Source organism: Lates calcarifer, linkage group LG4 (genome assembly GCF_001640805.2).
Source record: "Lates calcarifer isolate ASB-BC8 linkage group LG4, TLL_Latcal_v3, whole genome shotgun sequence".
In the NCBI taxonomy this organism is placed as follows: domain Eukaryota; kingdom Metazoa; phylum Chordata; class Actinopteri; family Centropomidae; genus Lates; species Lates calcarifer.
In genome coordinates, this window is record NC_066836.1 from 12,437,773 (window position 1) to 12,454,752 (window position 16,980).

The 16,980-nt window shown below is 41.5% G+C and overlaps 2 protein-coding genes across 5 annotated transcripts in view; one reads left to right on the top strand and one right to left on the bottom strand.

Moving 5' to 3' along the window:
• pbx1a (pre-B-cell leukemia homeobox 1a) overlaps nt 1–9,770 on the bottom strand; it is a 77,348-nt gene extending 67,578 nt beyond the window's left edge. For all 4 annotated transcript variants that reach the window (XR_001960934.2, XM_018676611.2, XM_018676610.2 and 1 more), the window contains exons 1-2: nt 9,554–9,770; nt 6,319–6,497 (exon numbers count right to left, since the gene is read on the bottom strand). The gene's annotated coding sequence lies outside the window, so the exon portion shown is untranslated. The remainder of the gene's footprint in view (nt 1–6,318; nt 6,498–9,553) is intronic.
• Nucleotides 9,771–9,899: 129 nt separating this feature from the next.
• On the top strand, nt 9,900–13,550 carry glula (glutamate-ammonia ligase (glutamine synthase) a). Its single transcript, XM_018676612.2, has 7 exons — nt 9,900–10,059; nt 10,768–10,956; nt 11,043–11,204; nt 11,696–11,842; nt 11,929–12,056; nt 12,164–12,363; nt 12,483–13,550. The coding sequence occupies exons 2-7, from the start codon at nt 10,791–10,793 to the stop codon at nt 12,793–12,795; spliced, it is 1,116 nt and encodes a 371-aa protein (XP_018532128.1). The 5' UTR covers nt 9,900–10,059; nt 10,768–10,790; the 3' UTR covers nt 12,796–13,550.
• Nucleotides 13,551–16,980: the final 3,430 nt, after the last annotated feature.

A 16,980-nucleotide genomic window follows, 5' to 3' on the forward strand; every position in this document is an offset into this window, starting at 1 on the left:
ACTCTGATGTCTGTCGACAGATACTTTTTTCCTGCGAGAACTTCAAAGTTTTAAAGCAGACAGTGTTTAATTACATTGTCAGGAAATGTCTGATTATATTTCCAAATGTATTTAATTTTAACTTGTAAAGCAGTTTCAGTTTTGATTTCCCCATGTGCCACATTGCTTAATCACTATGGCTTTTGTTGTACTGTTAACAACATTTAAAGATGATTCAGTGGCTCATGGCTCGAAGCCTGAGGTTGAAATGTGTTGGAAAACAAGCAAGAACCCAGCACTGATTTCATATCTAATTTATTTCCGTCCAGACAGCTGTCTGAGTGAAGGGAGGGTCTTAAGCACTTGGGTTGTTTTTCTTGGGTCCTTCGGGGTGGGAGAGACGGATCGTGGGGTGAGGAGTCAAGGGGAGGACAAGGTGACTGATTGAGCCGAGGCATTAGGTCAGCGTCGGGCTGCTGAATCAAACCGCACCAAGACCCTCCTCACAACTAACTATGATCAAATACATCATCCGGCTCTGTCAACACATGTGTCCAGCTGGATGCTATATCACTTCCACATGTGCATATGGGCCTGGATACACAGCAACACACATTAACGGGCTTATCAGCACGCAGCTCACAGAGGGAGCGCTGACAAAAGCAGCATTTCGGCGGAATAATGGATGCATGAAATCAATCTGTGAGTTTCAAAAGGTCATCATGTGCAAAAGGAAAACCATATCATCTCTAAAAGGGTCCACAAAAAGGGATTCAACAACAGGACATTAATTGAAAACGGGTGAACACGAGTGAAGTTGTTTTAAAATTCAAAACGAGCATGCGTTATACATTAGCCAGATAATTAATGCGGCAATCATCATCATCTAGTCGCTAGTTGGGGTGAGAATTAATCTACACCAATCGTGCCGTTTCAAAGAAATGTATTACAGAGTACATGGTTCTTTTCAGTACTCTTCCAACATTCATCCACAGTATTTTCAATACAGAATTCAATTATGCGGAACACCTGAACAAACAATATCTCACAGCCAATTATTCAGCGCCTTGGAAACCATTGGCAAACAAATTAGCAATGTTAATGTGAGAGAGTGTCTTGATATTTTTGGCTGTGTGTGCTTACAAAGGCAGCAGCACGGTACCCTCCTCCCCTCCCATCCCCTCCCCAACCCACCCAAACCGCTTTGCTTTTTTTTTCCTTCGGTTTATTGTTGACTGATGAATTAAACAGATTGGACTTGATTTGCTGAGCAAAAAAGACCATTTCAGGTGTCAGTCTGCCCCCTCTACCTCTCTAGACTGCGATTGCCGATTTCTGCGTTCATTATTGTCAGAAGCTTCCAGATCATAAAAAATGATGTTTTTGACTACAGACAGCCGTATTTCAGCTTCAGTTTGAGCAGTGCTATTCTGGTTGGCATTTCAGCTTCCAGACAGAACAATGAAAAGCTACCATGAGATATCTTGGCAAGGCTACTGCCCTGTGTATTGATTGGGCAAAGGCCCAACATCCCCTCACTAAAAAGAGATTAAAATATCAGACTTGTCTAAGACATTTATGGAGTCTGTGACCTCAGCCAATGCTAAAGTGGAGTACATACATCATAGTCTATCTCTGTGAGCTGCACTGAGTCTTGAGTAGCACTGACAGAGAGAGGAAAGAGGCTGAACATTTCAACTGCACCTTCATGGGCTGATGCAGAGGGGATTTAGCTACAAGTCGTGGGTGTAAATCAACTTAGTTGCTGTTTCATTAAAAATTCACACCACGTCGTTGCATGTAAATGTTTAACACTGACTGTTGTCTGGGATGCTTCTCTTACACCTTCTTTTTTTGGTTAAAATGGATGAGATGGATTCTGTGGGAAAGGCAGGGAGACAAAAGCGTGAAAGATGTGTGTATCCATTCACAGCTCCAGAGGACCTTCATTACAGAGCGAGCAGGTCCTGTCAACGTCTTTTCATTACATGGTCCCATATATCCAACCCTGGTGTCCAAACGGTCCGCTCTGTCGCCTGTCAAGAAAAGGCACTCTCGGGGAAAGTCCTCCTATCTCCCCGATCCCCCTCACCACGCCTGATTCCAGACTGCGAGGCGGGAGAGGCCAGGCAGAAAGGGAGGAATCGTGTTTGCCATCAACAGCTCAAGAGAGTAGCATGGCAGCAAGATTGATGACACCCTCCCTGAAAGTAACAAAAGAACTCCTGTGCACGAGGGCCCGCTTATGGGGCTTGATAGAGTTGTCATCCTCTTAATAAACAGCTCTGATATGTCAGTGGCAGTGGCAGTAGGGACTACACCACACTCACCCACCAAGCCATGGGCAGGACCACCCACTGGCATCACAGCACACACACCCCTGGGCAAGCTCTCCATATGGAGGCCCCCGAGGGCGTTAGCGGGGCGATTACTGGAGAAGAATAAATAAATGACAGAACCATTCTTGTCTTTTAATTTTACTGTTGTGCAAGAGAGAGTGAAGGCAAATTGTGCAATAACATCTGTGAAAACATGTCTGAATTCATCCTGGTTTTGTTGTGTTTATCTGTGCAAGATAAACATGGTGACACTTTATGATTTTAAGCTTTATACAGGAGAACTGGGTCGGCTACAGAACAAATGACACAGGCTGGCAGGCTACAAGCAACTTCCTAATGTCCACTACAACTGATATGCCTGCAAAAACACACAAGCTACCATAGAAACCCCTTGAGTAATTGTTAAAGATTTCAGGAAATGCACTTATTTGGTTTCTTGCTAAGAGTTAGTTGAGAAAACTGGTACTGCTCGGTTCGGTGAAAAAAATCTCTTGGGTCAACGTGGATATGTTTAGCTTAGAATAAAGACTAAAAACAACACATATAGTAGAGCCAAAGCCACAACTTCACATACTCACTTCAGATTTTCTACATATTAAACAAGCCTTCATTCTAAGCTAAAATCTCTTGGCTGCAAGAAAGTCAATATGCATACTTAATTAAATGTAAAATTATTCCTTTAACTGCAGCTACAACCTGTTCATATTACAAAAGTACATGTATAAAATACCAAACTGTAATCAGAACTGCAGTTTACTGTTGTGTTGCCATGTTACTGTAAGTTGACCCTCCTTTGTCCTCCTATAAATTGTCAATCCTAAGATAAGAAGTGAGAGCATAACAGCTACAGTATCAAAATCAAAACACATCACCCAGTCTTACTCCAGTATCCCATTTTTTACCATCAGACATTTTCAGCTCTCTCGCCTTCACCAGGACGGTGTCTGAGATCATGTCTGGTTTCCATATGTCCAGTCAAACAACCCGTCATGTTACTTATAATCGCCTTAGATTCTGAACATAAAAAACACAAACTGCATTGAAGCTCCCACAGGTCTGCACCTCACCGTGTGTGCGTGTTCAAAAGCTAGAAACTGTAGCTACAGTTCACTGGTCAAAACATGAAAAAGCAAAACCCTTGTTTTCCTTCAATCATTTGGCAGAGAAGGTGCTTAGATGGTGTTAATCTCATTATGACCAAGTGGAAAATTTTGTAATGATTCTGTTTTTGTTCATGCTACAGTTGTTTTAAATTGAAATCTAAGTGGACATTGACTGACTGGGAAATTGATTTGAAGAGGCTGTAAATATATACAAGTTCAGAATATTGGTAAGTTGAAAAACAATAAAGAATTGAACAACATAAAACACAGTATAACTGATATTATAATAAAGTATATTACTACTATTTCCATTTAAAATTGTGGTCCATAGCATCATGAATTCTGTGTTCACTGTTCTGTTTTGGATACAAGACTTTCAGAATTTAAAAACTGAAAAACAAAATAAAGGAAGCCAAGATTTATCAGCTTTGGACATCCCATATGAATTTGAGAGACCAGGATAACAAACACACAAATTCCTGCCAAGAAAATTGAGCAAAAAATCATTTTATATAGTCTGCCACTTACAATATTCACTTATTTTTCACCAGAAACGTTGTTGTCTCTGTCACGATTCAATCTGCAGCACACTCCCCACACGCTGTATAATACCTAGTTAAAGCCAGCAGGGTGTGAAATGGTATTTGGAAATAAATGAAACTGACTATGAAACAGTGGAGTTGGGAGATATTGCCATGTCAAGATGACAGACAAGTCCTGGAATGGAGCAAAAAAGTTATTATCCCAAAGAAGAGCAAGGCTGGATTAAATATAACCCATGATGCCTCACGCTGCTCTGCCTTCATCCTCGCTGATACCAGAGAGAGAATATGGACAAAAATCACGCAAAAGGCAACAATCTCAGTGGCAGCTAGTGCTCCTGCTGATTTTCATTTGAAGAATCAATAGTATTTCATGCTGCTGTGTCAATAAGTGTTATTGCAAAGTGTTTGGTTATTGATGCTCCATATAAAGTGTTTTGAAGGAGCTTTAGAGGAACACAGTCCCTCGGGGCTCCTCCTGGCCTGATTTACAGCTGAACTGATGAGTCACAGAGGACATGCTGGGCATTGAAATAGCGACAAGTATGTTGTCAGCCTTATTAATTTTTAAGGTAGAGTGTTGTCCTGTGGTTTGTAGAGGACATGATGATATATGACGTCCGAGGGATCGCAGGGGTTAGGGCCTAATTGTTAAAAGGCTGAATGGGGTGAAGGTGTAAGATGTGTGCAGGGTTATTTATCAAACTCGGCGCTGAGTGACGTGCCTGCAAACCAGGAGGCGAGTTGCAGAGAGAAAGTTTGTGGTGCACTTTTACTCTCAAGTCCCTTGCTGAAAATATACACTGGTACAACACAGCTCCAGGGGAGGAGTCACGCAGTCGAAAACATCCTCACTTTGTATCTCTGACTTTGAAAATATCCTCTAAATGCATTATATTGATATCACTGCTAAACAACAGCACCACTGTACTCTGTCTTGACTGTTCAGTCATCTCCATAGAGGCCTCCAGTTATATTCTAACAACCAGTTTACATTAAATCATGCAAGATCTGACGTGTAATAATCTTTAATAAGGTAAATTGTGAGTATCTCCTTTAAATCAACACTGTTGAGATTGGTTTTGTTTGAAGTTTCCCTGCTGAATGCATGGGTCATCCACCAAGAAAAATATACAGGTTAATGTTGCTCACTGATTCAGAATAGAAACCATGGAGCACAGTTCTCCCACATGAAGTCCTGTATTGGTGGCTGCTGCCCTCTGCTGGAATATCAACTGATGAAAGAAAATACATCTCCTCACTCATCTCACTACTCTACAGGCCTAATGTTTTGCTTTCACTGTCTTTTGTATATTTGACCAAACATCGAGCTGCTTTGAAGATGTATGAAGCTGTTAATTACTGTGTTGTAAAAAAAAAAAAATCACACAAAAAGGGATTACAGTAAGATTTCTAGGAATTCTGTACTATTTCCCTACTTCTTAGGACAAACATGAAATACACATGTCTAATGATTGTTTTATTCTCTTTAAATCTATAAAATACAACTGAAGGAATCAGTCTGGTAGCACTCGATGTAGGTCTGATATGTTCTCACACTTCCAAGTCAAACCAGTGAGGAGATTGTACAATAAGAGTCATCGTCTCTGAATATAAGGCCAGAGTTCCCAGAAACTCACAACAGACTGGCAAAGCAGCTTGCATGGTGCCCTCAGGCAAATGTGACGATGAATAAGCTGTGAAAACTCAACATGTTTCATCGGGAACCACAAACATTTCTGTAACATTGTCTGTGATTTCATCATTCATCAGCCGCAGCAGTTTTTTGAATGTATTTCGTAATTTTTCCCCAAGCTATGATGGGAACTGTGACTGGAAGCTTGACAGTTTCACCTCCTTTACAGCAACGTTTGACTTTCTACAGGAAGGTCATTCTAATCTAAAACAATATATTTTAGATTTATGGTTCCACAAACACCTAATATGATCATTCTCATTCTACCTCACATCATATTGTTTTGATTTCATCTAGTGTGAGGACTTGACATGTTTCTTGCATTAAACATCAATTTGATTTTGACAAAAAATGGTGACTGAAAGTGAACTTACTATACACTTACTATACATGAATTTACATTACACTGTGGTTAAAAACTTGTGAGTAACCTTTGAGTGAAAGTCACTTTTTCAAACTTACTATTTATAAAGTTAAGAATGAGCTTTCACACTCATTGATAAATACCTGTAGTATTTAACATATAACCTTTTTTACATTTGCAAAAACATTGGTATAAATATTATGGTATTAAAATTACTCAGAAAATAAATATTTTTCAACAACTTGTACAATTCAAAAAGAAAGCAAACTGACTACATTTTGTCTTTTAGACTCACCTGCCTTTCTGTAGGTAGAAGAAACTCTCCTCTCAGGATGTCCAGAGATATAGACAGCCCAGGTCTCTGAAGAATCTGATTTAGTGTGACCCTCAGCGAACCCAAAACAGATTCTCATCTGCTGCTGTAGAGCTCGGAGTCCATCAGGTGGTGCTGTACATTCACACTGAACTGCAAAACTGAATAGAAAAACACAGCAGAGGGTCACATGAGATTAGAATTTAATAATGAGATATATTTTTCAGTAGATCACTGCTGCAGGTTTAATTGACAATTATGTGAGAAAACGTTTGTCTTTGTTATCTGAGCAGTCTGAAAGGCAAAGGAAAGGATGTATTCACAGTGGATGCCGAAGGAGGGAAATGTATTTTGTGTCAACATTTATTCATAAATGGAGGAGCCTGTTTATATTAATGATGTTTTGTTGTTAAATTCACTTGGCACACATCGTGCTCACCAGTTTGAATCCAGAGCATCACATCACCAGAGGGCCGCAGGCTGATAAGATGCATGTTGGTGGATGTGGTGTGTTTCTGCCTCTGATGACAACACAGATACACTGTAATAACAGTCAAAGCTGGAGACCTACTACGGGTCTTTGGGGACAAGACCTGTCTTTACAAAGGAGGTTCAAAGAAGTGTCCACCTGCTGCCACAGTCCCAGGTGGTACAGTGTGGTATTTTTGCCCTAGGCCCACATAAAGTCTTCAAAAGGACCTTGAGCCATTGAATGACCGGACTAGCCTGGGAAGACATGTTCACCGTGTCCCTGAACAAAGTCCAGAGTGGGGGAAAAAAAGGAAGAAGGTGATGGAATAAAGGACAAAAGATGATAAAACTATGTCTGTGTCGAAGGGACTTTTTCCTCTTGGGCAAAATTTGGGATGTAGAAATGGGCAGGAAGGTTGATGACAGTGAGAAAAGTTTTCATATACACGCTGGCATCAATTTTCTTATTATCATTTAATTAATCGAATGTCCTGAGGTGGTTGCTGTCAGGGTTTTCTTCACCTGGCGTGCACTTTGTATTGTGATGGGTTGTGACAGGTACCTACCCCGACTCTTCATCCATGCCCAAAACTAACCACAACAGCGGACCTGTTCATTTATGGCTCTTTTAAGTTATGTTAAAGTTCAAAGCAAGCTTAGTGCCACATGGTCTTGAGCAATGAGGCCTGAGGGAACATCTTCATGCTCTTTGGCACTGAGGGAACAGTCATTTCAGGTTGCTTTGCAGCCCCAGAAAATATCCATTAGGACCTGGGCCTTCTTAGAGCTTTGGATCTCATCTGCATCAGTCTCCTTAACAACTGATAGCCCAGAGCTGGGGAAACAAAAAACCACTTGTCCCCACAGAGGGATGTGTCACCGCGAATTAATATAAAGTTATTCTGAGTGATCGCCTTTATCCTGTGATAAAATGTTCCCATGCTGACAGAAGTGGTCTCTTTCAAGATGACACTGTCCACAGGGCACGGAGGGTCACTGAATGATCCGAGGAGCATGAGAATAATGTGAATCATATGCTGTGGCCTTCAAAGTCACCAGATCTTGACCCAGCTGAACACCTGTGGCAGGTTTTGGACAGGTGTGTTAGACAGCACTCTCCACCACCAGCATCAAATCACATAACAAGGGAATATCTTGTGGAGAAAATAGTGTTTGTTCCTCCAGTGGAGTTCATAGATTTGGGGAATGTTTACAAAGAATCCCAATGCCTGAAGCCTTAACACGCTTCATGTTTTATGCTGAATATCTGAGAAGCATGTAAAGCTAAAAATCACAGCTAAAATCAGTGCTGTTCAAGATAAACTAGCTGGAGAAATAGCCACACCTAGCCTTAGCTAAAATTAAATTGTCCTACTTTTTCCACCTATTTCCCGTAAATGACTGATAAGTTTCGTTTTAGGCTTTCAGCTTTGTCATCCCTTATGAATGGAGCAGTAGCCACACCCAACCACAACAAAAAGTAAAAGCATCTACACTACCAAAACTCATGCTAACAGATTACTGACTAGCCTAGCTTAGCAGTTAGCAGCAGCTCTAACCACCATCTCAGCCCCTGACCACTCAAGGCTTGAAGGGTATTTAAGATTTATAGGTGCAGAATTAAAAATAGGACTTGAAATCCACAGTCTATCTACAACATTTTCTCAGCTTTACTCTTCCTTTAGTTACTGCTGTCTGTCTTATTGGAGGTGTAGGCCTGTACATATGGAGGTGGAAACTAAACAACTCAAGAACTACACTACTGCTGCACTTCAATGTACCAGTACTTTACTTGAATATCACCATTTAAAGCTACGTTATACTTCTTTATACTTATGGCCCCCTAAAATAAAGCAGTGTCTAATTGGGGTCTCAAATTTCTATGAGTAGTTAGCAGCTCAACCAAATAGACATTTTCCCTCAAACTTCTTGAATGGTTTCATTCAAATAACTGTTTTAGGCCCAGAGAGGTAAAACTCTCCAATATTTCATTAAACAGATTGGAAAAAAGTCAGAGAGATTCATCCAAATTCATGTAGCAGAATTTTGTTTTTTTTCTTCATTCCTACCTCATTAATCATTTCACAACCCCTAGGATTGATCTTGTGACCCTTTAGAAGGGCCTTACCTCTAACAGGTAACAACTGGACTAACCTACCTGATGGTATATAAAATATTTAAAGATAGCTTCACCTCCAGAGACTGGGATCTTGTAGGATTCGATTCCTCTGTATGTCCAATATAGAGAAATTGACAATAAAAACTTTGAATCTTTGAAAATCAAGATCTTGAATCTTGATTTTGAATGCAAGACTTTGACATGTAAGAGTGTGTTTTTACATTACGGTATTTGTATTTTTACGTAAGTAAATGATCTCAGTAGTTTTTCCACCACTGAATGTTTGTGGTAATAGGCAGTGATTATAAAACATCTACATTTTGTGTGCTAAAATCTCCTTAACAATCAATCAATAAATAATAAATCACACTAATTTAAGACAGAGAATGGGAGGGAGGTTAACAGCTGTAATAAAAGAATCTGCATTGATATTTATTGTTTTAACGATGACCATTATGGATGCACCGAACACATAAGGTTCTCACGTGGGCACCCAGAGTAAAACCAGATTGTACCAGCACCAGAGGATTTCTCTCATTGGAATTACATAATCTCTCCCATTAAAACCAGTATAATCTTGCAGTGACTGACTTCTACCACACGGTGGCGTCTTGGACTGAGAACTACCTGGTGGTTTTGTGACGAGGAAGACGACGGTGTACATTTTCTCCCACACGATCGAATCCGTCTCCAACAAATGAAGCACGTTTTCACAGAAGTGCTCAGCCTCAATCTGAGGACTGTTCACACGTTAAATCTCCTCAGGTCGTTGCTTCGCGTGAGGATGAGGAGGACGCACAAACACACTCACACACAAACACACACGCGCATGCACACAATGGAGGCTCATGCATTGTAACACGCGGGTGAGCTCCTGCTAGAGGGCGTTGCGGCTCCGTTTCCAGGCCTGTCCAATGACCGGGCCGCGTGTGCCTTCCATCAACTTTGGAGTAAATACTCTTCCATCCTCCAACCAATCAAAGACGCGCCGTCCCAGTTCCTGCTCTTATAAATGCAGCCGGATCCGTAGCGTCGGTACCGGAGAATGAGAGAGACACTAGAGAGACATCTCACGAGAAGACACTGGACCTGTCAGTCCTTTAGTTTTTATTTCGATTTCCTCGTTCATCCAGGTAATTGTTTGTTTGCTTGTTTTACTCAGTCTTGGTGGGGTTAGAGGTCAACGTGTACCGGACTTTTTTTTATTATGGTTACAGACAATGAACTCTTACTAGACATGGGTATTTATCCGACTTCAGTGGCCTCAGCCTGTGATTTAGTCTGTTAAGATGTTTAGACGATGTCTTTAGTTGTAGGTAGGAAGGTGATGAATTACAATGAGGAAGTCCATGATGTAATGTTGCCTCACGCTGACATGGTAAACTGTCGTAACCATGACTACAACAACGGGACGTATTGGCAACAAGGTGTACAGCAGCAAGATCTGCGGTTTCTCCTATGTTTGTCCTGATATTCAGATATTGCGTGTTTATAGGGGCTTGCAGGTGGCGAGGGTATTTGCAGCGTGGGTTTCAATGAGCCTTCCTCTGTGAGCATGCATGTCTCGTTCAATTCAGTCAAAAATAGTCACGCACATGAGGTGCAAAGTGGCTTTTCTCTTTGTTATTGAACTGGAGAATGAGGAAAAACCTGGAAGTGTGTGTCGCCTTTTGCATCCTCAACGTGTTTTTCACCCTTTCTCCTTTCTGGAAGACGAAACAATGGTGGTGTTTTGTGTATTTTTGACCCCCCCCCACCCCCACCCCGAAACCCGGTTATGCAACATGTGATCCGGAGCGCGACGCCCGGTCTCATACCTGCTCTCCTCTTATCATCCTCAGGTGTGTTATAGTAGGAAATAAAGATGGCCACGTCTGCCAGCGCCAGCTTGAGTAAAGCTGTCAAGCAACAATACATGGCGCTCCCCCAGGGAGATAAAGTCCAGGCCATGTACATTTGGATTGATGGAACCGGAGAGGGGCTCCGATGCAAAACCAGGACGCTGGATTTTGAGCCCAAGTGCATCGAAGGTAAGAACCCCTCTGAATCCGCACTAACTATTCAGGCTGTGTCTAAAGTGCATTTTAATACATCTGGCCTCGTCCTCCTCTTGCAGATCTGCCTGAGTGGAACTTTGACGGCTCCAGCACGTACCAGTCTGAGGGCTCAAACAGCGACATGTATCTGATTCCTGCCGCCATGTTCCGTGATCCATTCCGTAAAGACCCCAACAAGCTGGTCCTGTGTGAAGTGCTCAAGTACAACCGCAAACCTGCAGGTAACAAAGAAACTCCGTTTCTGTCAAGTTCATATTTTAATGAAATAGTCTGCAGCAAGGTAGCTAAATGGTTAGTTTCAAACTGTATAAACAAATACTAGCGTTAAATATAGTAAAAATACAGTAACTGTAGTAACAGTTAATCTGCTTGACATGCGGCAATGATTGGGCTCAAGAAACCGGAATTGGGGATTGGATTTAAACAGTGTGTTACCTGGCCTGAAATGGACCAACCTCTAAATCTTAGCACACAAGTGCATGCACACTTTCACTTTAGACTGAACTTATTTGGAAGTCCTGCATAATTTGACTGGCTGTTTTGAGCAGTGATCTGCAAAACTGGCCCAGGTAACCAAACTTCAACTGTGCTGGCATTAGTCTTCCAATCTGAAAGTTTCTCTCTCTCTCTCTCTCTCTCTCTCTCTCTCTCTCTCTCTCTCTCTCTCTCTCTCTCTCTCTCTCTCTCTCTCTCTCTCTCTCTCTCTCTGCAGAGACCAACCTTCGAATTACATGCAAGAAGGTGATGGAGATGGTGGAGGACCAGCATCCTTGGTTTGGCATGGAGCAGGAGTACACTATTCTGGGCACAGACGGACACCCATTTGGCTGGCCATCTAATGGATTCCCTGGACCACAAGGTAAGCAGCTAGTTCAAAGTTTGTGTTGGAACATAACTTAAGTGTCTGGATGGTTTTAAGGATTTTCATTTTCATTTTTTCTGCAGGTCCATACTACTGTGGCGTGGGAGCTGACAAAGCTTATGGCAGAGATATAGTGGAGGCCCATTACAGAGCATGTCTATATGCTGGAGTCCAAATTTGTGGCACCAATGCAGAAGTGATGCCAGCTCAGGTAACAACAACAAAAGACAAATCATGCTTGGACTTTGCACATGTGTTTTATCCTTTCTACAGTCAGTTTAAAAAATGTAACTTACGTTGATGAACTTGTGTTTTCAGTGGGAGTTCCAGGTTGGACCTTGTGAAGGGATCAACATGGGTGATCATCTCTGGGTGGCACGTTTCATCCTGCACCGCGTCTGTGAAGATTTTGGTGTCGTTGCTTCATTTGACCCCAAGCCAATCCCTGGAAACTGGAATGGTGCCGGCTGCCACACAAACTTCAGCACAAAAGAGATGAGGGAAGATGGTGGATTGAAGTGAGTGTCATGAGGTTTTTCTGTTTTTGTTTAGGAGGGAGGGCAGCTTTTCTTATGTAGTGTGTTGCCTGAGTAATTTTAAAATGTCTGATGGGGAATCTTTTGATTTCTGCTCTCAGAGCCATTGAAGATTCCATCGAGAAGCTTGGGAAGAGGCACCGCTATCACATCCGTGCCTACGATCCCAAAGGGGGGCTGGACAACGCCCGCCGTCTCACCGGCCACCACGAAACCTCCAACATCGACGAGTTCTCCGCGGGCGTGGCTAACCGCGGTGCCAGCATCCGCATCCCCCGCAGCGTGGGCCAGGAGAAGAGAGGCTACTTCGAGGACCGCCGCCCATCGGCCAACTGCGACCCATACGGTGTGACGGAGGCCCTAATCCGCACCTGTCTGCTGAACGAGGAGGGAGACGAACCAGCAGACTACTAAATCCACAGCTCATGGACTGATTCTGACACTGCCCTCCTGACTTTATCTTTTCTTTTTAAATTAGTACTGTATTTTTTTTTATTTTTTTTTTCTGTCTCTCTTTCTCTCCCCCACTGAGATGATTTTAACCTGCATTTTAATGGCTTAAAGTTGGCTGGTCAACTTAAACATGACAAAGTAATGAGATCCTTGGTAGTTATGAGCTGGTAATGGCAGGGTATGTCTTTCCCCTCATCTTAAGAAGGGATTGGCTTTTGTAACACTGTTTTATAGCCCTTGTCATCTTTCCCTTTTGTCTGTAACTAAAAGCACATGGACACTGAAGAGTAGAGCTGCTAAGGCTGGACAGTATGTCTAACTTAATAAACCTGACTAGTTCATGTACTGTTAATATACATTGACCTGCCTTTTCAACTACCCAGTCTTCGATGTTACTAATTCATTTTTTTTTTTTTTTTTTTTTTTTTTTTTTTTTTTGATTTCATGACGTGTCTATTTTTAAATGGCAACATTTGATGTCGTCAGATTTTAACACACTGGGTCAACTTGTATGGTACACTTTGTAGATGTCTATGCCCAGATGTATGTTGTTCAAATGTGGTGGATCTGTCCATAATGCCATTTGTAGATTTCCTCAAGGAGTTTTATCCTTTTGTTAACTGCAATATTGTAATGCACCTGATTGGGTAAAACATCACGTTTACTGAACCTGGTGTTTTTTATTGATACATTTAAAACTTTTATTTTTATCACAACATGGCTGTGTGACTCTTGACTTCTTAGGAGCGAAAAGGAATAATTCAGCATTTTGGAAATTAAGTCTCTTTTCTTGATACTATTCTTGGCCTGTGCAGTTAAATGCAAGGCTATAGCAAGAAGTTGGTTAGCTGAAAGAGTAGAAACATTGGGGGGGGGGGGGGGGATCCATCTGAGGGCCTCATGAATTAACACATTGGTAGATGAATTTTGTCACCTTTGGACAGAGCCGGGCTAGCTGCTGCTGCTCCTCTTTACACCAAGCTAACTGGCTGCTAGCTGTAGCCTTCATATCTAACAGTCTGCAAGAAATCAAATGCATTTATTTCTCAATGTCAAACTATTGCTTTAGCAAGGTGACAGAATGGGACTGCACTTAGCTGCTCCATCTGCAAACTGAAAACCTTAGCTTGTCACTGGTTTAGCTCAGTGTAGACTGGATGATTCATAAAACTCTCACACTCAGGAGTCAACACTTGAATGATAATGATAGAGCAGACATCCCAGAAAACTCTGGTGTTAATTTCTTACAAGACTCTGTTGTCTTGTGAACACTAATTCAAAAAACAAAGCATCTTCTAGTTGGCTGCAGGAACAGTTGATGCTGGCCTCCAGTCTGAAATATGAATGCCCCACAGCGGTTTAAACAGCTGGTGACACAGCATTTCAATATGAGCAGTACACAGAACAAGTCAAAGTGTACCTAGAGTTAACTCTGGTAAAGTCTCTCTAGCTTTGTTCTCTTTAGCCAACTGTTCTGAAGTTTCAGTCTGCCTGATATCTTGGCAGGAGATCAACAGCAGCTTTGTTCTGGCTGGTGTTTTTTAGGACCCAGTGGGAAGTAACTGGAAACTGATGTGCTCACGAGACAGTTATTAGACTCCTTCACCGCAACAGCCCAAGACCAATATTCCCTGTGCTGTGCCATAAACAGCTACACAGCACTGCACATTGTTGTGGCTGAGGACTAGGCTTACTTTGTTTTGATCCAGTTATGTACCAAAAAATGAACTAGAAAAGCATGTTGTCAGAGTCAGCTTAGTTAGAGCTGCAAGGTCCATCTCTTTCAGCTGGACATCTTATATTTATTATGTAAATACAGGCAAACTATAAGTGTTAATCTAAAGATTTCAGCCTGTTAAGAACAGATGCGCTGAGTCAGCAGTATTTAAGTCAAAGTTTTCTTTAGAAAAGAGTTAAGAGTCAGAACCTCACAGATATAAACAGCATAGGAATTCTTTGTTTCTCTACTGACAGAACAAGAAGACAACATATCACAAGAAGTACACAACATCTTCAATGCACGAGACATAAACATTTACTTCTCATGTCCTCTTTCTACTTGGGGGGAAGGGCAACAAGTTTGCTGTGAGACCTTTCCCCTACATCCCGACTGCCCTCACAACAGAATGTCAGAGGGTTCGCTGATTGGCTTTGCAAGGAACAAGTTAACCAATCATAAATCTGAGGGCAGATTCAGTCCTGTCTGACAGGATGTTGTTCGGCATGACGCCAACACATGTACTCTAACTTTGTTTTGGTTGCTTTTTTCCCCTCCCTAACGGAGAAACCTCTGTAACTCTGCCTTTTAAACTTTCCTTTTTGCATACCATTGCAGGTCTCTGAAAGTTCATGTTATATTTTAATGTAAGAACTTGTGTCACCAAATCCAAAATGTGACATGAAACAAGAATGGTTTAAAACTTTCTTTGGAACAAACTTAATTCCAAAGTAATTAATAACAGCCGTGGGGATAATCTGGCACAACAAAATCTTTCTGTTTCTACCTACAGTCAAATTGTAGCTGCTGTGCAGAACAGCAGGAAGAGAGTAGAGGAACAGTGGGAGGAAATGTATAAGTTTTGAGTCCCTCCCACTCACATGCACTAATTTATGCCAAGATGACGTAAAGCTGAACTCAGAAACTTCATCCACTGACTCACATACTACATTAAAGTTGATTATTCCCAGTAAAACTTCCTGCCCTCCCAGAGGCAGGGATACAATGTTCTTCACCCCAACCTACCCTCTCGTCCTACCGGTACCAATTTTCTAGATCGGGCAGTTGGAAAATGCTATCAAATAAAGCACAATTCATTCATAATACAATTCAATAGAGTAATAATGAGGTTCTCTCAAATGTGTTATTCTCTTTATGTGGTTAAGGATTTGTGCAATTTAGTAACTTAATTCTCTGTTTTATGTTACTTTCGTATATAATTTTAGTATTTTTTATATTTGTGTTATTATTAAAAGTTATGATAATTTGTTAAATAAACATATATATTTTCAGAGTAGTGTTACTACAGAGGAGCAGGGATTCGCTCAGGGCACCATACAGGCTAGAAGCGCCACTGCTGCCAGCTCAGGATATGGGGAGTTTTTAACCACCTCGCAACGAGGTGTGCGAAAGCCACTTAATGACATTCAGTCACCATCTAAAACCTCCCACTTCCTCCCTTCAAGGATCTATTAGGGGCTAGTTCGATTTGCATGCAGAATCCAAACCACCTTCTGCCTGGGAAGCGCAAACGACGGGGGGAGACACTGGACAAAGGATGAAGGGGGATGCTGCCCTGTTGCTATGACGACCACCGGAATGTACAGGCTGGATCGTGGTGGTTCTTGTGTGGCAAGGGAGAAAAAAAAACATCCATGTTATGTAAGAAGGAAAAAAAAACATGAAATCGGGTCTCATAAATGGAGCTGCACAATAGCCCCCCTGGCTAAAACACAGCTTTAAGATGCTAGTCAGTTAGCATGCACTCACACTATAGCATAAGGGAAACAAACACGCACCGACTTTGTACAGTTTCTAAATATTATTAAAAGCTGTGGTGGACATCTTGATAATCTAACATATAATAGCATGTGAAGGTGCAACAAAAACAGCGTATGCACTGAACAGCCAACATTTTAAAACGAAATAGTTTTGCTGTCAGCACATGCACAGTATGACTGTCCTCACTTGTGCTGTGTTGTTGTATAACACATCATACTAGTTCAAACCAGTACTATCTCTTCTTTCTACACTGTGTAACAGAAGAGGGGAACTCAGCATGCTATGACTAAGGAGGGATGAGAGACTGAGAGTTAAACTGTAGCTTGTTGTTTTGTGCAAAATACTGAATAAGAAATAATAAAGACAAGGAGAGGAAAAGTCAGTTGAGGACAATGTTGTCTCATGGCAGGTTTCTTGGCAAGAAGCATGTGTAATCCTGTTAAAGAGAAACAACAGGATGAGTTTCTGAATGTGAAAAGGATTTTTATTTTTATTTTTTTAGATAACTACAGTGCCAAGAGTGTTATTTGGATGTGGTTTCAACAGCTGCAACATCTTGTTTTCTGGGAATACCTTAACCTATCTCGAAGACACACATATACACACGCACACAAAATTGAATCTCACATGCATATAAACACATGACT